Genomic DNA, 27455 nt, shown 5'->3' on the forward strand with positions numbered 1-27455 from the left:
AGAAGCTTCTTTGGGCTCCCATTATTGAAATATACCCACTAAATATCCCATAAATACAATTATTTTAAATAATTTGGATATTTCCTGTGAATCTGAGATATATCCCATTTAGCACATTCAGGGCTACTTGTAGACCATCATGTTCTGTCTTGGTTACTTTTTCCTTCTACTTTTGCATTACTGTCTTTTTCTGTTGTTTATTTTCCTGCAGCCATTTATTGAAATATGTATGAAACATCATAATCGCTATGAGGCAAAGAAATACGTGGCAAGAGTGATGCCGGAACAGAGGGTCAAATCTTACATCTTGGTGGGGTATGAGACTGTTCAATTTTTGAATATTTTCAACAAGGCCACAGTATTCCTTAACCTTCAATCAGGGCTGGACTGAGACGGGTTGTTAGACTAGCAAGCTAGTAATTCAGCACCCCGTTCATTGCCCCAGTCCCTGAGTCCATCCCCAGCCACCTCAACTCATCGCCCTAGTTCCCAAGCTCATCCACAGCCACCTCTACTCATCCCCATCTGCCAAGACCATCCCTCACCAGCTCACTCATTCCCCAACCCCATCCTCAGCTGCTACAAACCTACCAGCTTATGCCCCTGACAGAATCTGTCATCTTCTGGGTATGATGCCTATCCTCTCTTCCTTGTGAGCCTATACCTGCCACTGCTGCTGAATCCTCCTGCCTCCATGCAGCAACTCTTCTTGGGCAGTGCGGTACTGTTGACTGTCTTCTAGACCAGTGGTCCCCAACCCTGTCCTGGGGGCCCCCCAGCCAGTCGGGTTTTCAGGATATCCACAATGAATATGCATACGAGAAAATTTGCATGTTATGGAGGCAGTGCATGCAAATCGTGTCTCATGCAAATTAATTTTGGATATCCTGAAAACCCGACTGGCTGGTGGGCCCCCCAGGAGAGGGTTGGGGACCACTGTTCTGGACCCTGCTGCCGCTGAAACGTCTTGCTTCCATGTGTGCAGCAATGTTTCATGGGCGGCACAGTGCCACTGACAATTTTCCAGCCTTGCCACCACCACTGTTAACTCTGGCCTAGGTTATTGCTACTATGACAATTGTCTGCTGCCATGAGAACTCATGCGCTGCACATATTGGCTACTTACCCACCATGTGCAATGGGAGAAGGGAGGCAACCAGCGTGGCAGAGGAAATGGCAAGGTTTCAGTGGCCTATCAGTAGGCACCCTGAGTGATGGCCCAGTTGGCCCACCCCATAATCCAGCCCTGCCCCCAGTTCTTACAATGGTCAAATGTACAAAGTTAAGACTTCTGTTATACAGCAGTTTGAGTTGTTTCAGTTCTTACCATGCACTTAAATGTCCCTTCACTGGTAAAACCCAAAAACAGAAACTTTGAGTTGTCTGTCTTTTTTTTCGTGTGCACAAAACAGCCTTGTACACTTGTCTGGCATGTTTTAATGTTCTGTATACTTCTTCGGACAACCTTCTAAAGGCTGTGAAGGTGATATATAAATGACACATGTTTGAATTTCTTTTAATGTATGCAGTTTTTTTTAAATATTAGACTTTTTACGTGGATATATATTTACTGCATAGAGGTGGAATTACATACTGGTAAAAACAGAGAGGGTGCAAGAAGCCAAGATATCCAGTCTACAGCCCATGGCTGAAGTTAGAATTTGGTGTCAAATAAAAAGCATTATACAATTTGGCCAACTTTCAGTTAAGTGAATTAATTCAGTTAAGTGAATTAATTGATCTATTAACTTGGCAGCAGCTGTGTTTACTTAATCCTCAATCTAGACTAATCACAACTACTGCTGAGGGAATTTATTAAAATGGCCCTCTGAGATTGAAGAGTGGGAGTGCATTACTGTGTGTGTGTGTGGGGGGGGGGGGGGGGGGGGGGGGAGGGTAAGGAGGAGGGTGCGGGAGCTGAGTTGTAAGGGGGCAGGAATGAGGGTGTGTTAGTGGGCATATGGCTCTCTCTGTCTTGTGAGTTCCAGTTAACGTTTCTCTGACACAGTATTTTTGCTAGAACTGTAAAAACAATGGTAGTACTAATAATATAGAGTAATTGTTATATTTGGAATCTTTACTGTATAATGCACAAAATTTATGAATTGCTCCAACTGTGGTTAATCAGAGTTTGTTTTAATCAGAACAAGGACTTAGTTTGTCTAATGTAAAAGGTTTTAAGAATGTTATCAATTAAAGAAAATTGATACAGTATAATCATTTAGGTGATTTAGAAAGTTAGAAGCAGTTACAATTTCTAAAGTAGCACTACAGCTTATTGACCAAAAACTTGGCACAGATTCCATTCAGAGCAATCCAAACTATCTACCCACAAACTAAAGGTAACTTCAGACCTCTTAATTAAAAATTAATATATTTTCTCACTACACTGGTAAACAGCAGTTAAAGAAGACAGGTAGCTTCTCTCTGTGAGGGCATCTGTGTTATTCAGTGTGCTGGTTTGGGAGCTCTGCAACTGGTCACAGGCATCTGGCAGCATCTCTCTGCTTCAGAGATCAGGCTGAGGTGGCAGACGACTTCTGAGCTCCCGGGGTGTAGTCTGTTGATTTTGAAAGGCTCTTGGATGTCGTGCTCTCTTCCATGGCAGGAACCCCTTGTTCCTTTGTTCCACTTACTTTATAGCAGACCCTCTGCATAATGCATGTACAGACATTGCATTTGGATGAGGGTGAAACACACTCTCTGACTAGGAATGTCACACACTTTTATATAAAAGCACGGAAACCTGCATAATCTCAAAATGCCATTAGAGATAAACATTCTCCAATCAGTATCAAAGCTCTTTGTTTCAGCAGAGCTAACAGCAGATAAACTGGCACCCATGCCAGGATAGGTTTTACAACCCACACATTCCTCCTGCAAGGTCTGTATTTCTCAGTCTCAGCACAAATAGAAGAATGTCCATGATGCTTTGCTGTCCATCTTACATTTTCTTTGAATCAGAGAGATTGGGCTTCTTTAAGATATACTCAGAAAATGTTGATCTCAATTCTCCCTACAGAACTCCCAGACCAGGGAGCTCTAAAACTTACACCCCCGGTCCTGGGAACCCAGTAACAAGGTCTTCCAGGCCTGGTTGTCTTGAAAACCAACACCACAGGTCTGGAGGTCTTTCAGGACTGGACATCATAGTTACAGAGCTTCCAGAGCCAGGGATATTTATTATAGAGCTCCCAGGCCTTATAAATTTATAACTAGGACACCCTGGGCTATAAGTTCTAGTATCAACACTCCTACGCCTTGGGGGGGTCTTTACTCAGAACTCTGAGACACCGTGAGTTCCCCATCTCGGGGCTTTTCGGGAGTGCCTGACTTGGTCATCCCCAGTCTGTGAGTGGGTGACTATTAACTTCCATTTTCTTCTAATAGACATAAGTAGAAGTTAAAACTTCACCTCAGAGGTTGAATGAAAAAATCAGCATTAAAATTATAGTAAAGCAAAGTGAACTAATTTTTTGCACACTTCTCTGCATTTGCATGGAACCTGCGCTAAAACTGGCTCACTTATTTGTTACCAAGTAGCCCCACTGAAAGATAATCCTATCCACTACAGTTGTTCCACACTTCGGTTTATAGATCATGTCAGATAACAAAAAACTATCTACCACAAAGATAAGTGAAAGGTGATCCATATAGGGAAAAATAACCCATGCTATAGTTACACAATGTTAGGTTCCATAGTAGGAGCTATCACTCAAGAAAGAGATCTAGGTGTCATAGTGGATAACACATTGAAATCGTCGGTTCAGTGTGCTGCGGCAGTCAAAAAAGCAAACAGAATGTTGGGAATTATTAGAAAGGGAATGGGAATAAAATGGAAAATGTCATAATGCCACTGTATCGCTCCATGGTGAGACCACACCTTGAATACTGTGTACAATTCTGGTTGCTGCATCTCAAAAAAGATATAATTGCGATGGAGTAGGTACAGAGAAAGGACTACCAAAATGATAAGGGGAATGGAACAGCTCCCCTATGAGGAAAGACTAAAGAGGTTAGGACTTTTAAGCTTGGGGAAGAGACGGCTGAGGGGGGATGATAGAGGTGTTTAAAATCATGAGAGGTCTAGAACGGGTTAATGTGAATCAGTTATTTACTCTTTCGGATAATAGAAAGACTAGGGGGCACGCCTTGAAGTTAGCATGTGGCACATTTAAAACTAATCGGAGAAAGTTCTTTTTCACTCAACGCACAATTAAACTCTGGAATTTGTTGCCAGAGGATGTGGTTAGTGCAGTTAGTGTAGCTGTGTTTAAAAAAAGGATTGGATAAGTTCTTGGAGGAAAAGTCCATTACCTGCTATTAATTAAATTGACTTAGAGAATAACCACTGCTATAGGCAACAGTAGCATGGGATCGACTTCGTTTTTGGGTACTTGTCAGGTTCTTATGGCCTGGATTGGCCACTGTTGGAAACAGGCTGCTGGGCTTGATAGACCCTTGGTCTGACCCAGAATGGCATGCTCTTATGTTCTTAAGGCAACGGAAATAGCCTGGACAACAAGAAGCAAAGCCTGACTGCACACAATCCTGCCAGGAATACAAGAAAACAATTAAGGCCAAGAAAGACTTCTCCAAAGCCAGATTTGAGGCAAACCAAATTATTCTAATGATGTGTATCATATTAACCTTCTAGGCAATGCTGCTGATTCAGGACAAAACACAAGAAACACCTTGGACTTTACTTCCAGAACAAAATAATCAAGTGGATCAAAGTGGATCAAGGTCTCTGTCTAAGCAACAAACCAATGGTGGCTGCCTCAGGGGCTTATATATCAGAGAATCATTGGGATGATGGTCAGAATAAATTCCAACGTGCACATATGTATCTTATTTGGACAACAGCACACTCCGTCTCCGCTCCTCCCATTAGAGCCCACAAGACTCTTCGGGCAACACTCTTCAACTTATGCCTCAAAACAGTAATTGCGTCCAATTGATTTCAATTAAATAAAGATATGATAAACCAGATATACTCACTTCTGATTATATTGCCTTATTCCCACAGCAAGAGAGTTGCCTAGAAGGTTAACAATATGATGGAGTTCTTTAGTAGGATTTTTCATCTCGACTTGGAGTAGAAGGCTTTCTTGTCTCGGTTTCTTTCTTTTATTCCTTGCAAAATTCTGCCCAGTCAAGATTTGCCGCTTCTTGTTCAGATTTTTTCCAGAGGTCTGAAATGGGAGAGAATAATTTAATAAATAATCTTGTTGAGTATCTTCAAATGGTGACCTCATCATATAATATCTAAACCAAATCTCAGCACTGCATTCAGTATTACCAAAATATGACATGAAACAAAAAATATTCATACTAGCCACGTGTTGCACAAAATAAAAAAGGTGCCCACCCTTAGCCTAAGCAATAGGGCTAATAGTGAAAAGAATACTGCCGAATCTTCAGATAACAGTAATAACTCTGCTGCTGCTATAGACCAAAGAAAACCTGTTGATGGACTCACTGCAGCAGCAACAGCAAACAGACCACATAAGCTAAAAAAGAAATTGAGGATTAAGTGAAATCATAAAGATAAAAATAGATAATACTTGTATACCAAAAACCTCATTTTTAAATCTGTAGGGTATGCAAAGTGAGTCTGCCAAAAAATAGAAGAGCAAAAGTATCAAAGGAAAAGTTTAAAAGGCAACTGATGGAAATTGAAGATCTTAATTGGTCAAAGCACAGAACATAAGTACCTAAGTGAATACATCTTAAAACAGCTGAAGGATGATACAAAAAGAGAAATAGCAATAGAAAAAGGGGATCCAGAAAGGAACCCCATGAAAGAGGTACCCGTGCAGCCAAGAAACACCAGAAGGAAACGTATCTGAAAACCAGAAGAGGTAATAGATTTGATACCAGTGAAAGATGTGGATAAAAACACTGTAAGACAAGCCAGGAAGATGGAGAAAACTGGTAGTTGAGCTTCTGGCTTATATAGAGAAGGATATGTATGTTGGGGTCCAGAAGGAAAAATTACTTAAATTAAACCTGACACCCAAAGTAAAAGCATGGTAAATGAGATCCATAAAGCCATAATCCATATTAAGGATTGATGATGCTGAGAGTCTTATTCAACACAACTTCGAGCTGCCAGCAACAACCCTAAAGAAGTGTTCAGGATTGCTCATAATTTGATTAGTACTTGATGTGGGCTTTCCTCAGATCAGATATCCACCATCAATTCTCAACAATCCATGTCTTCCAAGATTGTTAAAATCTGTCACTTTATCTACTGTACCTAGCTGGTTTTCCACTCTCCCTGAATCCACCAAGGTTAGAAGGTCAGCTTTTGAGGTGGTTTCCGAAACCAAAGTCTCTACTACAATATCTTCTGAGAACCCAGCAGGTTGTCCTTTGCATCCTTGTAGTATAGCTATTTTAAAGAAGATCAGACACCATTGTTCCTTCGCTGACAATCTGATCAACTTTTTAGATGAGGGTTTTGTTCCATGTGCTCTTAAACAAGCTTCCATGAGCTTCCTTGTTGAAGATATCATATCTTGATCCATCTGACCAAGCTAATTATAGGACTATATCTTCGCTTTCTTCTGTCCAGTCATGGAAGCTATTGTTTTGAAGCAATTTTCATATTTTCTTGATGATTACCCAGTTCTAGAACATTTGCAATTTGGGTTCAGAAAATCTAGGACTGTATCTGGTTGATTCTTTTCAAAGAAGCCTTGATGCTGAAAATAGATAGTGCTGGTTATCCTGGACATCTCTTCGGCATTTGATACCATCGATCACCAGATCGTGTTAGTATTGACTGAGAGAGTATGGAATTTCGGGACTGTTCTTAACTGGCTACGTTCCTGTTTATCAGGGTGAAGTCAACAAGCTAGGATTGGTTCAAGTGATTCTGGTTGGTATCTGCTAAATACTGGTGTCCTGCAGGCAGCCTTGTCTTGTGCTTTTCAACTTCTATATGTTGCCGATCTGCAGACTACTGGCTGGACTTTGTAGGGGATGCCAGTTATATGCAGATAACATACAATTTTCTGTTCAGGTGGGTTCCTCGTGGGCCAATACTTACTCACCAGTATCTTATTGTGTTTCAGTATTAGACAATGGCTGACACATAACAAGTTAACTTTGAATTTATGTAAGACTAAAATCCTAGTGCTCCAGCGTGAGAGCCCTTTAAATGCCCCTCATTTTATTCAGATCGATAATAGTCAAGTGCCAGTTTTGCCTTCTCCTTGGAGCTATGGGATGCATATTGATTCTGAGCTCATCTTTAACAACCAAATTGAATCTGTCATTCGGACTGGCTTTTTCAAACTGTATATGCTATGTGGGTTGAAACTTTTACTTTTTGCTGATGCTCTTTGATCCATTGTGCAGGCACTAATTTTGCTGTTATTGGATTATTGCTTCTCATATATTGGGCTACCAGCTACTGCATTAAGAGGTTTACAGATTCTGCTGGGCTCTGGCAAGATTTATTTCTGATTAATCCATGAGCAAACATATTTGCCCTCTTAAAGACCTTCATTGGTTACCAGTCCATTCAAGAGTTTCTTATAAAGTGCTTATCCTAGTACATAAATTACTGTTAATCTGCTATTGTACTCATCTCCTTGGGCTAATGCTCTACTTAATATCTACAATCCTTATCGAGTTCCACAGTCCTCGCACAGAGGGCTGTTAGATGTTCCAACAATTTGTCTGGCTCAACTGGCCCAATACTATGTTATTGTATTGTCTTGGCCCTGTTCTCTTCAATTTTTTTGTTTTGCTATTATAAATTCTGTATATTTTTATTGGGTACCACCTTGGGCTCCATTATTGGGGGTATATAAATACAAATAAATCTATCGATATTAAGGTAATAAATCAGATACAATATTGTGCATCAAAAATAATTACTGAAAGAGTTCTACCAACAAGAACATAAGACCAAACGAACTGGAGAAAGATGATGACTTCTTGGAAAAAAAAACCCCATATAGATGAAAAAATTAAAGCACAGCATACAGAGGGTATCTCTGGTAGTTGAGTTCCTCAAAGGATCAAATACTCTTAAGAAAAATTGAAAACATCTAGCTGAGATATGCTGCATTAACAGAGGAAGATGTTAAATTCATAAACTCCAATAAATTGAAATTATCAGTAGAAGCACAAATACTGCACAGATATGAAGAAAATAGAAATAAGAGACACCAAAATAAAACAAAACAAACATGCTGGAATCCAGGCTAAAATGAGTCCCAAAATAGAAGTGCTTTGGCCCTGATGGAGTGACCAGCTTTTGGCTTAAATATTTAATATCCCTTCTTCAAGATCTGGCAAATTGCAAAAATCAATTGATCAGACAGGCAAAACTAACATCACAATAACTAACAATAGGAAGACACTTCTCTTGCCAAAGGAGACCCAAGTAATGACCCCAAAATTATTAACCTATAAATTGCCTACCTACAAGCTTGTAGGTAGATCACATAAATTCAAACACCACCACAGGGACAGAAGTATAACAAGAGTAGCATGTGGCATCTAAGATCAGTTGATGCTGAATAAAACCATAACAGACAGCTATAATATATACTGAAACCTCAGTAGAGCATGGATTTGAATATGAGAGCTTTTGATAGCATCCCACATGCTTGGATAATTGCCCTCAAATGTACGGAGTAAACCCTAGATTAATCAAGTTCACCATGAAAAAGTTGCAGACTACATGCCATCTGAATAAAGATGGGCAATTTGTCGTTTCTAAAATCAAGATTCAACAAGGAATATTTCAGGGAGATTTTGTCACCATTCTTTTCTGTCACTAAATCCAGCGAGTATGCTTATTAACTCATTGAGGTATGGAGTTAACTTTAATCCTAGAGCTACTAATACACAACTGATAACATCTCATCTGCTGTTTGTAGACGGCTCCTGTGATGGTCATTTATCAGAACAGCTCCTAGTATTGAGGAGTTTCTCTGATGACATGATGATGAAATTTGTCCTTGACAGATGAGCAAAGCTGACCTTTCTTTAAGGAAAACAGAGTAAAACTGAAAACATCTCTCTGACTGAAGACTTCAGTATAAAAGAACATATGGATAAAGATGTATATAAATCTCTAGGAGTAGTAGAAGATGCAACAATCAAGTACAAATCACTGGGAAAAAGTTAGCAAAGAGTACTGCAAAAGACTGAAATTGATATTGAAAAATGCTTTAACAGCATGAAATAAGATGCAAACTATCAATCAGCTTGAAATCCCCCTATTCTCATACAGCTTTGGAATTGTAGACTGGCCCCATAAAGATATTGACTGAAAGTGGTATGGGTATTATAGACTACACATATAGTGCTACTGTTGTAGGTCTTCAGGCATACTTAACAGCATCAACAGACTCAAATGCCTAAAAAATGATAAAGTGTGATTGTAAACAGCCACTATTGGTCTCTGTTCTTATGCTTGGACAGTCATTCTGGCAAATATTTATAATAGTATTTATTCTATTTTATTGCACTTTATATATTTATTGCTCCGCTCACCCCTTCTTTATTTTCCTACTCCAAGTTAAGGCTTCCTTGTTATAATGTAACTGTATGCTCTGTATCTCTTGTTGATTGGTTAATTGTATATTCTACTTAGTTCATTGTAAACCGAATTGATTTGATTTGTATCAAGAAAGTCGGTATATAAAAGCCTTAATAAAATAAATAAAATAAATAAAATAGAGGGAATGAGTGAGAATCCAGTACATGAGATGAAAGAAGCAACAATTTTCAAAACCAGAGAAAAAACTTTTTAAAGAATCAGATCAGCCAATAAGAAAAATCAATTAGCAGAAGCACAAATACTGTGGGAAATAGTTATTTCAGAAACCCCAAGTAGATCAAAATTTGACACAGTAATGGGTAAGGACAGGTGAACTTAAACCTAAAGATGAGAGATTGATAATTAATTATAGCAGAGGATCATGGACTATGGGCAAGATGGTACAAAGCTACCATATTAAAAATCAGTAAATAGACAAATGTAGATTATGTAAAACAGAACTAGCAATGGTTGCACATCTCATTGCCAAGTATAATATACTCATTATGAAGGCCTGTATAAAGAATGACCTAACAAGGTGGCATGATTCCTCCACTGGAAATTGTGTAAACACTATAATATTGCTAGAGCAGAAAAGCAGTGGGGCCATGATCTTAACAATTGAAGAGAATTAATTTGTTGTAGTCACCTGGGAAATTCCTATTTCAACCAAAAAAAAATGCCAATGCTAGAAAACCAAACATCGTGGCAAAGGAGGAAAACATACAAATGGCATTGCTGATAGAAATGTCAGTATCAAACAACTATTCTGTGGATTGTATGGAGAGAAGATCCTTAAGTACCAAGGAATGCAATCTGAGATGAAGAAAATGTGGCAATTGTATGGGACATCACTAACCTGGTTGAGAAGAATTTCTAGGTGCACCTTGATATGTTGCATATGTATATTATACCCTGTGAACTCTAGAATGTGGTTTTATTTGGCATATTGCAAATATTAAGAAGAGAGTTAACATTAAACTTCAGACAGGGTGCATGTTGGACCCAAATAGGAAGCAGTCTCCCCCCTAAAGAGTGCTGAGTTGATAATTATGCAACTTGATTTCTTACCCCCTCATCTCAGTTAGACATTAGTTCAGAGCTCTTTCTATGTATTTGGATATGTCTTTTTTGTAAGTCATTGGGGCTGATATAATAACGTGACTAAGCTTAGCATATTTTTTATTACTATTTTAGTGCACATTTTTGCTGAAATAACTGCAGATAATAAGTTTAATACAGGTTTTAGCTTAAATAGGTGCATTAACATTTAACTTAAATTTGGATTTCTATGTGACATTTGTGAATGGGCAGCCACTTCAAAACAGATTACATACAGGAAGTGAGTGTGAAGTTTACATTCTAGGTTGCTTTACAAGCTGAAGTTCGTGAAACAGATAAATTCCATACAAGTGAGTCAGATAAATTCAATATCAAAGATACAGTTCAAAGTCAATAGACAATGCTGTAGATAAGGCTATAAATCTATGATCCATTTATCCAGCAAAACTTTAGCTAGATAAGTCATAATCTTCCTTTATCTGTATATTCTTCTATGCCTTCACATCTGAGTATCTATTTGCCAACATGTAAACTGTCTTTTAATTTTAGGGACTTAGATCAAGCTGCTGAGGCTGCTATTGAGCACAAGAACGAAAATGAGATGATTCTGGTCCAGTCTAAATGTACTTCAACCACTGACAATGCCATTCTGGAGAAGATCAACAGAGCAAAAGCTCAGATTTTGAAGAAATGAAACAGCTGTTATGCACTGTGGACTGGATTGAGCAGTCTCACCGATTCTAAGGTTGAGATCTGATAGGAGCAGATTTGCATAGGAAAACATCTTTCCTAGCAGCACACTAAACAGGCTTGGCCTATATTGAACATCTTGTATGCATTTAGTGTATTTATCATTGCAGGATATATGCAGAGCCAGTCTTTTATAAACATGGAAGGAACAAGTGTACTCCATTTGTTTTTCAATGAGCAACTGTGGTTCATGTGCTGGTCATATTTTATAATGGGCCCTAACTCTTAACTGCCTTTGTGAATGAATGTCTGAAGACCCATGTTTCTGCTTTGTTCTTGCAGTTTGCTTCTATCTCCATAGTTAGAAGTAGCACTAATGATGTTCCTAGTTGCTGATAATGGCATCTGACAAGCTCCTTTGTTAGCTCTCCAGCCTATTGTAACTTGCCTGGCCAAATGTTTTGTGCTGCCGTACCAGTTAAATTCAAAAAACAGCTCATTGTCATTTATACGCTCATTGGCGTGCAGTAGAACGAACTTCTGAGTCCACAAATCATGTAGCATTTTGATTCAACATAATTTCCATGGACTTAACAAAAATTTTAAAGAGGACTTCCTAAACCTATGCTGTTGACTTTATATCCAATCAGATTTTCAGGATGACTATACATGAGATATATATGCATACATTAGAGACCCTGAATAAACAAATTTTATGAATATTAATTTGGGATATCCTGAAAACTCAACTTTAGCTATATATTGACCAGGAAATAGATGGGAAGCCTGCTTTATAGTAAGAATAAAATATCTGGTGTCATTATTATCCTCTGTACACGAGTTTTGAAGTATATTGGAGAACCCTTTGCTTTTTTTTTATGTAAAACTTGTGCTATTTTTCCTGATGACTGAGCAAAATTTGTTTATAGTAAATAGTTATGCTGTTTCAACAAAACTACCCATGTTAGGTTTAAACCAAGTATGGCAAATCACTCCCTCTTTTTCCATTCTCACAAAGAAGAAAAAAAAATACTGTTGAACTTCAGACAATAATGCTCCCCTTATAGTAGAATTACTTTCGGAAGGCATTTTCTGTAAATAAGAAGGATTTACTTGTGTCATCAAGAATGAATAATCATTAATACCCTTTATAAATGTTCACTATGATGGCAGACACTGGCTTTTATGGTAGCATAGAGTACATAATGAAGTCTTTTCACTAAATTAATTTCTGCCGCCTTCTTTCTAATCTAAACAGCAAATCTCTTGCTCTGTCCATAAACTTCATTCATCCAAACTATTTTTTGAGTTAATAGAAGAACTGTTCTAGTTTTGCTAAGTATCAACTGTAATATTTAAAATATCCTAAAAAATAAGCAAACCTTGCTTCTTTCTTGTTGGTCCTTTAAAAGGTATTGCAACTTACAGTTCCATTTTTTTTTTCAGAACTAATTCAGATACTAGTACTCCACACTAAGCTTTTCACAAAAATATTTGGACTGTCTGGGGCTGTGGTATCCACCTAATTCCATCTGTTGGATAGCTTTTAGTTTGACTTACCCTAATCTGGATGCACCTTTTACATAGCTTAGTGTGTCAAATATATTTCTCCATTGACAAACCGGTCTGAATTTTCTATGACATGGGTGATATCATTCAACAGTGCCAAACAGATCAATCCTTTAGCTCAGTAAAGTTTTACTACTGAGAATGCACAGGAGTTCTCGTGTGTGTATGTGTGTGTTGCCTCATGAGCCCCTTGGTCTCTTTTTGTCCACCACTGCATGGAAGTGCATCCTCCCTGCCTCTCTCTTTCTGGTTTTTCATTCGTACTTCTGCCTCTGCAGTCTATACCTCATTTTTTTTTTTTGCTTCAATCTCAGCAGCCTTTTCAACTGCACTTTTCAGAGCTACACCAAAAAATAAGAGGATAAATTTTATTGAAGATGTTCAATTCCAGGAAGGCCACACCCAATGGTTTCAAGAATTGTCTATAGACAAAAGATGTCTATCTCTGTTGACCTTATCACTTTTTATGTGTCTAGCTCCCAATTACAACTCTGCGTACTATTATGTCTGTGGTTGGAGTCACCTGTGACCCAGCAGAACCATGCCTGGAAGATGGTGGAACTCCAAAGATCAGTGGGCAGATGGAGTCATTCGTCATCTCAGAGCAGGGCCTTTTTGGGCTCCCACTCCTACAGTGCCAGATTCTGGTACCACCATAGCTCTGGGGTTGAGCAAGATGCTTGAAGCATTGGTCTTTACTGCTATGTTTGGAGACTAGAGACTCTGTTTGCTCTGTGGTACCCCTAGTCTCCATGCAGGTTTCGCAAGGGAAAGTGACCGCCAAATCCTAGTCCAGACGTCTCAAGAGAAGGATCTCATACTGGTCTTTGAGGAGATTGTTTCTTCAACTCAAGCCCAGAGGGCACAGCAGTCCATGGACTAGATCTCTGAGTTGGGAAAGAATTTCTTTACCTCTTTGGTGACCAGCGATAAGATGGACACCCTTCAATCTCTCCTGTGTCAGAATTGTACCCACAAGAGAGAATCCCTCCATCTTCCATGCCACAGAGAGTCTTATCAGTAATTCTGGTGGAGGAAATCAGCCCAACCTAGTCGGGCAAACCATACCCCATGTGCAGTCTAGCCAGCAATGAGTATGAAGCTTGGGGCATGGCTAAGTTGGACCTTTCCTGGGAATTTTTCCCTCCAGGATGAGAGGTTTCCTCTTTGATTGCTGCTGCCTTCATCATGGTAGTGGGTTAGCATTCTTCCACCTTTTGGATTGGGGAGAAAGTCTACAGGGATTCTATCTGACCCCTACATAAGTTGCCGAAGCATTCATCTCCACCAGAAGATCTTTCATACTACAGATTTCTTGACAAGCTGGGTAAAGCTATTGGAGTCAACATTCAGAAGGAAAAGGACCCTCACTGAGTCTTCAGGCTACTTCAGAATCTGGAAAGCCCTTAGGAGCCAGCTGCATTTCCAGTGCATCAGTTTCTGCGGGACTTGCAAATGAGTGTGGGATAATCCAACATTCTGCTTTCCAGTAGCTAAGAATCTCAATCTCGGGTATAGGGTGCAGAAGGTACCCAGTTTTGAGGTGGTACAGCTGCCTCCCCAGTCAGTGGTGGAGTTGTTAGCCTTAAAGTGAGCCAAGAAGACCTGAATCTTCTCCACTGTTTCCAGGTGAGGACCCCAATTTGCTGGATAAATTTGGAAAGAAAGTCTTCCACATTTCAATGTTGAACATAAGCATAGCGGCGCATCAACTTTACATGGTTTAGTGCCTGCATACTTACTTTGACAAACTGAAGCCCCTCGTGGAGTCTATGGACAGGGAGCAGGAGGGTTATTGCCAGGCTCTCATGGACACTGAAGAGTGCAAGAGGCATCTTATCCAGCTGGTATATGAGTGCTTTGACACAGCGGACAGATCCTTAGTAGCGGCCACTGGAGCTTGACAGATGGCCTAGCTGAGAACATGTAGCTTGTGAGAAGACAGCCATGAGAAGTTGACTGACATTCCATGTGCCAGTGACTATCTGTTCATGGACAATGTCAGAGAAAGTCGCCCAAATTAAGAGCAACATGCAGCCATTCAGTCATTCTAGGGATGGGGGACTGGTTCCAGGCGTCCTTCTCTTATAGGCTTCCTTCTTTCAGAGATGCTCCTTTTGCTAGTTTCAGCATCATTTTGCTCCTCCTGGGGTGCAGCAGGAACAACTTCAGTCTAGAAGATAGCCATGAGAGAGCTGTCTGCCTAAGACACTGCAGGAATCTCGTCCAAAGCCGGGGCATAATTTTTTACAAGCCTTGATCCTCAGGTTCAACCAGTTGGAAAAGAAATCACCAAGGATTGCTAGGTCTTCAGCATTGTGGAATCTGGCTACCATTTGCACGTCTCTCAACTTCTATTGCTTCACCAACATTTGGCCTTCAATCCAGATCCATGTCACTTGATCCAACTTTGTCTTGAGGTTGCTTTTTAGTCAAAGGGTGATAGAACCTGTACCTCCTGAGCAAAGTGGCAAGAGGTTCTATTATTGCTATTTTCTTATCACCAAAACATCAGGGGTTTGAGACCCATCCTGGATTTACGAAGGCTGAACAGGAGTTTGTTGTGAAAGAAATCCAAGATGAGCACCCTCCACAACACCCTTTCATCCAAGCAAAGGACTGGATGTGGACTCTGGATTTGAAGGATGCATATGCTTTCACATCCCCATCTTTATCGACCCTGCACACTGGAAATACCTCAGGTTCATGGTGGAGTTTCCCCTTCAGTCTTTCTGCAGCTGTGAGGTTCTTCACCAAATGCTTGGCAATAGTGGCAGTGTTATCTTTGCCACCAGGGGCTTTGTATCATCCCTTACCTGGGAGATTGGCTGGTGATGAGATCTTCTCACACAGAGGTGCTAGACTCTTTGCAGAAGTCAATTCAGTTCCTACAATCTTTAGGCTTCGTAGACAATTTCATCAAGTTGAACTTCATTCCTACTCAGAGAATCAAGTTTATCAGGGCTTGGATAGGTTTGCTGGAAGAGAAGGCATTCTTCCCATTGGAAAAGGCACTCTGTCTTCAGGCTGTAGTCCAGACTCTCCTGCAGCAAAATCAGGTTCCAACCAGACAATCTTGTTTGTCACATGGTGGCAGTGATGTCTGTGCTTCCTCTGATTTGCCTCAACATGTGCTCTCTTCAGTGGGCCCTCCATTTTCAATGGAATCAGCTGCGTCAATCACTGTTACATTCCATAAAGATAACCCTGGTGATGAAAGCATCCCTTGTTTGTTGGCTGTACATGCTGGTCCTGAACATTGGCTTGCCTCTGGGTTTTGCCACATCAGGTGACTGGCTACAGATACATCTACTCAAGGGTGGAGTGCGCATACAGGTTTCTTCAGGACACAAGGAACATGGTTGACAACGGAACATCTCTTCAAAATCAACCATTTGGAGTTGCAAGCCATCCGATGTTCGTTAAGGTGCTAGTTTACCTACTTCAAGGAAAAGAAAATACTGATCCAAACCAACAATCAAGTTGCAATGTTCTATATAAACAAGTAAGGGGTCATGGACCATTTTTCAGAAAGCTCAAAGATGGGCATGAGCCAGCATTCACAGGACCTCACTTCAAGAAACGTATCTTCCCTGAATATCCAATATACTGGTGGATAACCTGAACAGGATCTTGCAACCACATGAATGGTCCCTAATCCAAAGGGTGGTAAAACAAGCTGTTCAGCCTATGGGGGGACATTCATCAATCAACTTGTTTACATCGTAAGTCAACAGAAAGATTGAAAACTTTTATTCCAGTCTTCAGTGTGACTTCAGCTCCTCGCCAGACACTTTTCTGCTGAAGTGGGATGCAGATCTGCTGTATGCTCTTCCTCCATTATCATTGGTTGTGAGGACAGTGCAAAAAGTGCTTGAGGATCAGTCAGGACTCATCTTCATTGCCCCAGAATGGCTGAGACAGATCTGGTTCTCTTATCTCATTAAACTGTCAATTCACCCTCCAATCCTTCTGGTAACTGTCCCAGCATTGCTGACATAGCAGGAGGGTCATCTGTGTTGCCTAAACTTTCCCTTCCTCAACTTGAAGACATAGATATTTAGGGCACGGTAGTGTATTCTCGGTCTCCATCCAAGGAGGTTAAGGACATCGTGATCTCGGCTAGAAAGCAGTCCGCCAGAAGGGCATATGCTTTTAAATGGAGGTATTTTTCAACAAAATCAGGGTCTCTGAACCTGCTTGCTTGTAAGTAATACCAAGGATCCTGTTCAGTAATTACTATACCTTCCACATCAGATCTCAGTACATAATCTGCCATAGCCACATACCATCCTTCAGTGGAGGGCAAGCCTACCTCGCTGCATTTTTTAGTATCTAGGCTCATAAAGAGATTGTGGGATTTGAACCCTCCAGTGCCATCGAGCCTCAATGTTGTCTTAGCTCAGCTGATGAAGCCTCCCAATGAATCTCTGGAATCAGTTTCATTGAAGTGTCCTGCTATCACTTCAGCCTGAAGAGTCAGCAAACTTCAGGCTTTGGTCTTGTATTCTTATTTTTATTTTTTCCACAACAGCATGGTGCTCCACACCCACCCTAAATTTCTGCCTAAAGTGGTTTTGACTTTTCATCTCAACCACATGAATGTCTTGCCCATTTTCTTTCCAAGACCACATGTGCATAAAGGAAAGAAGGTCCTTAATACACTGGACTGTAAAAAGGCCCTATCCTATCACCTAACGAGAATTCAACCCACATCATCAGGCATTTCAATTGTCTGTGTCCTATGATCACAACAGGATGGGAGTAGCAGTTGCCAAATGTACTTTGTCCAACTGGCAAGCAGACTGCATCATACATTTTGTTAGCTGGCCTTCAGATTATTGGCTTTATGAAGGCTCATCAAGTGAGAGCCTTGGCTGCTGCAGTGGCTTATCTAAGAGAAATCTTTACTGAAGACATCTTCAAAGCTACAACTTAGTCATCCATGCATAAGTTCACATCTCACTACTGTCTCGACAATCTGTCCAGAGTGACTAACTTTGGACAAGCAGATTTGCAGAGCCTGTTCTCCATGAGGGAGCTGGGTGGCTTGTATCTCCCCATATATCATGGCTAATTCAGCCCTGCTTGTTGCTAGAGAATGCGAGCTTGCTTAGTGTAAATGGGCTTCTCCATACACAGGATGAATTAGCCACCCTTAATACCCACCTGCCTCCCTGGAGAGTTAACTACCTAGCTAAAGCTAAGCTCTCCAAAGGACTGAGGGGCTCATGAGGTAGTGCACATACAGGAACTCCCATGCATGTTTAATAGTAAAACTTTGAGCCATTCGGCATTGTTGGATGACATCAGCTAGTTGTCGTGGCTAATTTATCCTGGTGTCTATGGAAAATCCCATTTATAGCAAGCAAACTTCCTTTACTTCTGCCTCAATTGTAACTCTAGCTTGCACAGCCACTATACAATTGCAGTCAATTTTATGTTAGCATTTCTGGGGAGAAAAATTTATCTTCACTTATTCTAACCTTCCCTCATCTCTTACTTTATCTTTATTAATGTTTGTTGGATATTTACACCTCCTTTTATTCAAACTAACTTTCTTCAAGCAATCTTTATAGGAGTTTTGCTGTCTTATATGCCTGCTTCTCACTTTGTTTGTCTTTTGTGATTGAAGGTACACTGAAGTATGAAAGGATACAAAGGAAATGGAGGCAATCTTCCCTTTTTCACCTTTACCATTTCCTACCCTCTTTTAGGAGCTGCCTTTCACAAATTGATACAAGAAATGTGCTGCTCTCTGTATCAATGTGGCAGACCATCCCAGTCTGGCCACCAGATGTCACTGTCCCTGTCATTAGAACACACTTTGTAAGAAGCCATCCATACCCCTCAGTCCCTTCCACCTGGAGCGTCTGGATTGGGTGCCTGAAGCCTATTTAGCCCGGCCATGTTAATACACCATGGGGTTCAGTTGGAGGAAGCAGGCAAGGAGTAAAGATGCATTTTTTCCAAACTCTGGTTGGGCCTCCCAGTTTCACCCAATGGAGTTTATTTTAGAAATGACACCTCCCAGTGCATTCCCTGCCGATGGTTGTCCTTATAATTTACAGAGAGAGATTTTTAAGCCTGATACCCTTTAGGGGCAAAAGGGCTCTCACCAGGGGACCAAAGACCTGTGAGCTTACTCTAAACCTTAAGTAGGCAAGCACCAGTGATGGATCCTCTTGCAAGAGATGGTGAGAGATATCCAGTTTGTTATAAAGTATATTTTGGACTTAGGAAATGTGGGGAGGTTTTTGGATCCCCGTTCCCCACTGGGATTGTAGAACTGAGAACTAGCCTAGTCCTGCAGACTTTTCCTCCAAGAGAAGTCCCCATTAAAGATCAGAATATAAAGGATGAAAGAGCCATTGCTGAAGAGCAAGAGCAGGAGACCCCAATTGACAGGGAATGGCCTCTGCTATTACTGGTATCAGTAGCATGGGATCTTCTTAGTGTTTGGGTACTTGCCAGGTTCTTGTGGCCTGGTTTGGCCACTGTTGTAAACAGGATGCTGGACTTGATGGACCCTTGGTCTGACCCAGTATGACAATTTCTTATGTTCTTATGGATCTCTACCACCATAGGACCAAGACGGGCTGGGTGTCCAAGAAGAAGATGACTAAAGGTAGGATTTTTTCAGTAACGTTGGGGACACGTCCACTAGGATTCCCGCACAGCTGCTAGGAGAGTTTTGCACGTATAAAATCAGTATGGGCGCTACCAAAGGTCTGGTAAAAGGACACCTACCTACCCAGAACTATACCTGTACCATCAGTCAGATGTAAAGTCACACTTCTGCACAATGGACTTTAATTTATGAGTATTAACTTTATTTTAACATCGAGATCTGGTCCTGTCTGAATCATTTCAGCTTCTTACTCTATGTAAAGCACTTACAGTTTTGAAACACACTAAGGGTTTTTTCTCATCGTCTGGGCCATAAGAGAGAGCTTCCCTCCCATAAAAAGCATTTCCCTCCAGGTATAAGGAGTCCAGCATGGAAGCCATTTACTAGTCGGAGCACCCATTGAAGATATAAATTGGTTATGTGCCTTAGGAGCAACTATCCTCCAAAGAAGGGGTTACATCAGTTTTCTTTTCTCTTCCATTTTAAGGTTCATTTTTGGAACTTCAAAAAAATGAGGAAAATAAAGAATTAAACTTGCTTGTAACCTTCATATGTTTTAATTTTCATTAACCAGCATCCTTTATAGCATGCTCTCTAATATTAGATAATTTTATATGGATTACAGTAAATATAAAACATTTAAAATTATAAAGAAAGGTTTAAAATATGTGCAACTAGAAATATTGCTGTCATTTCACATAAACATTGAAGACGTGGACTACCTTAACTTGGGCGTCTGTGGTCCCAAAGCAATCTCTCCTGCATGGATCTAGACAACGACCACGCCCAGAAGTTACAGTAAAGATTGATTTTGCTGTTACAGCATAGATACTTGTACAAGTGGAGAAAACTATAAATATCTGAGAGTCAGTGTCTGGTTACCAGCATTTATGTAGGAAAACAGGACAATAATGGATTGGTGCTAAGCTTAGAGATCGCATAGTTCTTAGTAACCTGCAGGTGCATAATCCACACACGAAGTGAGGAGTCAGAAGTGTGAAGTATCTGTTCAACCACAAAGCTACAGATCAGCTCTAATTTCAAAGAACAGAGCCCACAGTAATATAAAATTTGCTGATCGCAGGGTCAGCCCACAACCAGCCGCACTGACCCCCAGGAATGCTGCATGGCTCTACCATGCTTTTCATCCCATGGGTTGCGTAGGCACGCGCATAGTGCACTGCCCCTTAAAGGCACCATGGCAGGAACCAAGACTGCCTGTGCTCCTGGATGAAGTCATGTGGCCCCAGCTGTGCATCCCAGCATTACCTCAGCAATGAGTCTCCTGCCTTGTGGTTCCTGCATTTTTGCCTTGTCTAGCTGCCTCGTTCTTGCCTCATCCAGCTTGCTTTTCTTCCTACCTGCCCAGCCTCGTCCATTCCTCCCTGTCTTACTCCTGTCTTCTCAGATTTGACCTCTGCCTGGACACGGACTACACTTGCCTGCCACTGCCCTCTGCTTGGACTTGGACTACATTTCATTTGCTGCCGGCCCAGACCCCAGCTTGGCCTTGGAACTTCTTTGACCATCACCTAATCCTACTAGCCCACAGAACTGAACTAAAAGGCTCAGCCTGCAAGGAAAGGGGTTGGTAAAGCTGAAGCTCCTGCCCAATGCCCTCCCAGGGTACGTTAGCCAGCTGTCTGGGTTGGCCTATGGGGTTCACTCACTAGGCTGCACCAACCACACACAGCACAATGGACCACTTTCTATGGACCTGGTGGACTTGGCCACCCCTCAGGCTATTTTGGGCCTAGCTCAGCAAATTCAACAGCAGTAAGGGATCCTGGATCAGGTGAATGGAATACAGTAAGGATGGATGCCAGGCAAACTCTGCCTCCAGTACTCACTCTGCCTCGCACAGCCACCGGAGCCGGCCCGTCTTCCAGGGAACATTCTGCACTTGCTACTGCCTCCCTGGTGCCTTGAGGATCCCCAGGAATGTAAGGGTTTCATAAACCAGTGCAGAATGCACTTCGAGCTCCAGTCAACCCTGTTTCCTACAGACTGTGCCAAAATAATATCCATGCGCTCTCTGAAGTGGGGCACTGCTCTGTCATACGTTTCCCAATTAAGGGAATGAAACAACTCAATCCTGCAAAACTTGGACAACTTTCTGAAACAGTTCTGCTTGGTGTTTGATGAGCCTGGACATGCCTCTTCAGCTGTGGAGTTACTGCGCATCCGTCAGGGTGGGTGCACAGTCGGTGAATATGCCATTCAATTTCGCATCCTGGCAACAGTGCTTCGCTGGGGCAAAGATAGCAAGACAGCCATCTTCTGGCAGGGGTTGTCTGGCCGGATGAAGGACAAGCTACGTGGTTGTGACTTTCCTCCCACCTTGGATGGTCTGATTGTCCTGGCCATCCAAATAGTCCTACAATTTCAGGAACAAGCCCAGGAGTGTAAGGCTGCCCGGAGGCCTGTCTGGTTCCTTGGTTCCAACATCCCTTGGCACTTTCAGCTGATTCAGAACAGCAAAGGAGCCCATGCAGTTGGGTGAGTCAAGACTCTCTGAAGAGAAGTATAGATGGAGGCAACTCTGACTCTGTGTTGTACTGGATGGGAGCATTTCATCAACCATTGCCCTGAGAAGTCAGGAAACTCTCGCACCTAGGGTTGCTCAGAGAGGCAACTTCTGTCAGATTCCACCCTCTCCACAGATGCCTGTTCCTGTCTGCCTCACCGCAGAGGAGTCCACAGTCCATAGAGAGCCTTTCTTGGACTCGGGAGCAAGTAGAAATTTTAATGAGGAGGTGCTGGTCCACCAGCATGGTCTACCCATGACCACTTCGGAAGATGTTTGCCTTAGACCAAAGAAATAGTGATATATTTCTTTGGTCTAAGGCAAACATCTTCCGAGCCGACTCACCAAATTGATACTGCCCTTTATGATGCAGATGGGTCTCCTCCATACAGAAACCCTCACCTTCTTTATGCTGCCCAGGGCAGTCAACCCCATTATCATGGGGCTTTCTTGGCTCTAGCAACATCAGCCCTCCATCGAGTGGGGCACCTTGCAGTTGGCCCCATGGAGTCCCACGTGTGCCAAAACCTGCTTATCTGTCCTGCAACCCATTAACATGGCTCTTGCCACCGTCATGCCAGGCCTACCACCACACTATACCACTTATGCAGACATCTTCAATAAGTAACAGCTCCACTGTTTAGAGCTTATGCTTGCCCCATTGCTCTCCTACTTGGGAAGATGCCACCCTGGGATTAGGTCTACCCTTTATTGGCTTTGGCTACCACAGCCATGTCCCAATATATTAAGGAAAACCTGGAGAGGGGCTTTATCCGACCTTCCTCTTCTCTGGCTGGTGCCAGTTTTTTCTTTGTTGGAAAGGATATATCCCTCAGGCCCTGTATAGATAACAGGGGCCTCAATGTAATACCAGGAAGAACAGCTATCCTATACCCCCCATGTCAGAACTATTTGCTCGTCTTTAAGGAGCACATATCTTTGCTAAGTTTGATCTCTGTGGGGCATATAACCTCATATGCATAGGTGAAGGCAATAAGTGGAAGACAGTGTTTAATATTAGAGATGGTCACTATGAGTAAGTAGTCATTGCTGTTTGGGCTGTGTAATGGCCCTGCAATATTCCAGCATATGGCCAACTAAATTTTGCATGATCTGTATTCCCATGGCGTAGTCTACTTCGATGACATCCTCCTCTTCTCTCAATTTTTAGTTCAACATTGGGTGCACATCAATCAAATATTACAGAAGCCATGGGAACATCACCTGTATGCAAAACTGGAAAAGTGCACTTTTGACCAGGAAGAGCTCCCATTCCTGGGCTACATCATCTCCCACTGCAGGCTTCGGATGGACTCCACAAAGATAAAAGCCATCCTGGACTGGCCTCAATGTGTGAGGCTCAAGGCATTGCAGCATTTCTTGGGCTTTGCCAATTACTACTGACAGTTCATTCCTGGGTATTCATCCTTGGCTTCCCTGACCAAGAAAGATGTAGATGCTAAGCAGTGGCCAGAAGAGGCCACTAAGGCCTTCCAGCCAGGAGTTCTTGAAGGAGCCTTGCCTATGCCACCCTGAGCCGTCTAAACCCTTCATCGTGGAGGTATATGCTGAGAAAGTCAAAAAAGCCTCTACCCTTGGGGTAGAGGCTTTCCGCACTTAACACAATGATCAAGGGGCCCTCTTGCCATGCTCACACTTCTGCAAGAAGTTCACCCTTGCCAAGAGAAACACTACGATCGGGGACTGAGAGTTACTATCAGTAAAGCTTGCAATACCCCTAACTAATCAATACCCCTAACTAATCAAGCTAGATATTTCACTTGGATGCAGCTCCATCACTGCTCTCTACGTTAATGGTGGGGGTGGAAGGGAAATAGAACCAAGAGCTAAGAGAAACATAAGTATGAGAGAAAAAAAATGTGTGAAGCTTGCTGGGCAGACTGGATGGGCCGTTTGGTCTTCTTCTGCCGTCATTTCTATGTTTCTATGTTTCAATAGAGGAGTGGTGTCCTCTCCTAGAAGGTGACAGACACCCAATCATTCTTTACATTGACCACATCAACAAGGAATATTTGCAACAGGTTGAACACCTCAACCCTCAGCAGGCCAGGTGGTCATTGTTCTTTGCCTGCCTCAACTTTGAGCTACATTAATGACCTATGGAGGAGAACTATTGAGCTGACACCCTATCACACTCCTTTGAGAGTGAAGATGGTCAGGAACCTCCTCACTACATTATAGATCCTGCAAAGAGAGTAGCCACTGCTGTAGTCCCTGTGCCACCTACGCTCCCCGTGGTCTCCAAGTGCCTTCAGGAGAAAGTACTCAAATGGGCCCATGACTACTGGGTAGCAGGATACCCCTGGGTTGCCAGAACCCTGGAACTAACCTTCGATATTATTGGTGGCCTCAGGTGAAGAATGGTAATATATCACAGAAGGTATGTCTTGTTTCCCAATACAATAAATCCAACATCAGCTAAAGGAAACATTAACTTTATTGCAAGTTATCCATTTATTAATACATTATTGTATACAAACAGCATATAATTTAAAACAGGTGAATACTGACCCACTTGTGCCAAACCTAAGAGCTCTCATGATTGCCGTTGGCTGGTACAGTTATTACTGGTCCCCGAGGAATCCTAGACACACCTGTCTACTGACTTCATCATGGACTTCCCCCCCCCCCCTCCCCCCCTCAAATGGCAGTACCACGTGAATGGTCCTGGTAGATTGCTTCTCTAAAATGGCTCACTTTAAGCTGCTACCCAACCTGCCATCCACACCAGATTTGGCTCGTCTTTGTGCAACATATCTTTCATCTCCATGCACTCTGCTCCCACATCCTCTCACACCGTGGAATTCAATTCACAGCCTGATTTTGGAGAAGTCTCTGCAAAAAATTTGGATTTCACATCAGCATATCACCCATAAGGTAAAGGTCAGACAGAGTCAATCAGATGCTTAAGAATTTTCTGAGATCCTGTGTCAACACACAAAAAAAAACACACAAAAAAAAAACACACAAAAAATTTTTTTTTCTGAGATCCTGTGTCAACACACAAAAAAAAAAAAAGACTGAAGACCTGGCTTTTCCAACAAGCCTTCCCAGATTCTCAATGATACTTAGACAAGAGGACTTCCTAAATAATAGTATCCCTAAATTATCGACATCTCACCAATTCCTACTATCAGGACTCCACAACTGCTCAATCAATTTTTGAATCCATAAGTTCACTATATTACTCTTATTATATCTATATGGTAGATTTGACAGGTCATCTCTACTACGTTAAATAGTTAAATTGTATGTACATATTATATTATATTTATTATTACTATGTTAAATTGACATCCGGTTTTATTGTTCCTTATGTTCTACAGTTCTATGTAAAGCCCCCATCCGCTGTTGGGCAGTTCATCGTTTTATGTAAACCGGAGTGATTTGTAGTTCCAACAAGAACTTCGGTATATAAAAATTAAAAATAAATAAAATAAAAATAAAACAGGACGACTAGACTACTCTCCTCCCTTGGGCAGAATTCTGCCATAATCACATAAGGAGTTCCACTGGGTCATCATATGTTCAGATCAGCTATGGCAAGCACCCTAGGATACCTCTTCCAGTTCTGCTCTTGGCATCCTACCCGGCCACCCATCCTATAAGCCATGCTATCCAAATCCTATTACAAAGAACCAACCAACTGCTCACCATGGCAGCTACTTGATTCAAAAAACAGGCTGAGAAGAGGCGACATCCTGCACCACAATTTAAACCTGGAGATTGCGTGTGGCTGAGAACTCTAAACCTGTGACTCAAAATGCCCTCCACCAAATTTGCACCCAGTTTTATCATACCATTTCTCATTCTATGGCAGGTAGGGGCATGACCTTTCAATTAAAGTTGCCACCTATGCTGACAATATGTTTTCCATGTCTCACTACTGAAGCCACTGATTCTCTACTGGCCAACTCAATGACCTCCCTATCTCACAGAAGTAATAGCCGAAACAGACAGAATTTGAAGTCCAGGCAATCCTAGACTCCAGGAGGCATTGAAATCAACTTGAATACCTCATCTCATGGAAGAACATTAGTCCAGAAGAGAATTGGTAGGAGCCTGAATTTATTTATTTGTTTATTACAATATTAAATTCCGCTGATAACGTCATGCTCAGCAGCTTACAATTACATCTAACCGCCAAGCCCCTCAAATGCTAAAGGACTTCCACTGATACTTTCCCCTGAAGCCTAAGCCTAGAAGCCTTGGGAGGGGTCTTGGGCAGTACTGTGAAGTTTACTGGTTGCGGGGGCAGCCTGAGACAGACAATACACATCCCCAGATACCTGCAGCCTCCAGCGTGGCCTGGAAGCCCCTGTTCTTAGCGGTAGGAATACCACACTGTGCCGCCATGTGGCTCATCCCACAGGCCACCTTAGGCATGAATGCATGGCATGCCACCCCTACATGTAAACCATTGCGATGGTATATAACTTAGTGACGGTATAGAAGAGACAATAAATAAATAAATAAATAAATAAATAAAGGCCGGCCCTGCGGTGGGAACCAAGACTGCTAGCACTCCTGGATAACTTCATGTGACTGGGTATTTAAGCCCTACCTGTGCATCCTAGCATTGCCTCAGCAATGGGTCTTTTGCCTTGCAGTGCATGTTGCCTTGTGTTCCTGCATCTTTACCTTGTTTAGCTGCCTATTCTTTGCCTTGTCCTATGGCCTTATCCAGCCTGCTGCTCTTCCTACCTGCCTGGCTTCATCCAGTCCTCCTGCCATACCTGCAAGATAGACTGGTATGTGTGCTACAGCACAGTACATCTACAGTGACCATAGCAGCTTCAATACAAAAACACTGGCATGTCTTAGCTCTACATGAAATATTTAAAGAATCTATATTAATAGCCACTTCTCGAGCTCCAAATATTCAGGATCATATTGTATACACTCATTTGGAGGGCCAGGTAGCTTCACTAAGGGGCTCACATAAGAGATGTCAACAGTGTGATTTGTGTGCCTTGTCAAGCGAAGAAGAGGAGTGGATTGAGCCCTGTATCTGGATTTAACATAGATATGTAACAGATTGCACATCCAAAAATGTAATATACATTTTGGTATACCCCTGCCTGACGGTGTACATGAGTCAGACAAGTTGGGCTATCAGAATACGTTTGTTGGAACATCGATCCCGGATACATACTCAGAATGTGTCAGCTCCTATTGTACAGCATTGCATGGAGAAGCAGCATGCCTTTGATGAATTATGGTGGACCATAATTCATCAAGATCAATGGACAATTAGGGGAGGGGACTATGCAGCATGACTGAATTATCGCAAACCGTTTTGGATTTACAAATTAAACACATTAATGCCCAATGGTTTTAATGAAGAATTGGATTGGTCATTAATGAGTGGGTAAAAAAACCTCCTT

At 41.8% G+C, this 27455-nt stretch overlaps 1 protein-coding gene across 1 annotated transcript in view; it reads left to right on the forward strand.

The window, feature by feature from the left end:
- The window catches only part of VPS16 (VPS16 core subunit of CORVET and HOPS complexes), a 245123-nt gene extending 233077 nt beyond the window's left edge, over positions 1-12046 (forward strand). Inside the window, exons 23-24 of the mRNA XM_029606500.1 lie at positions 212-315; positions 11180-12046. Of these exons, the coding sequence (XP_029462360.1) occupies positions 212-315; positions 11180-11324 (249 nt within the window). The 3' untranslated portion in view covers positions 11325-12046. The remainder of the gene's footprint in view (positions 1-211; positions 316-11179) is intronic.
- Positions 12047-27455: the final 15409 nt, after the last annotated feature.

The sequence above is a fragment of the Rhinatrema bivittatum genome, chromosome 6, assembly GCF_901001135.1.
Source record: "Rhinatrema bivittatum chromosome 6, aRhiBiv1.1, whole genome shotgun sequence".
Taxonomy (NCBI): domain Eukaryota; kingdom Metazoa; phylum Chordata; class Amphibia; order Gymnophiona; family Rhinatrematidae; genus Rhinatrema; species Rhinatrema bivittatum.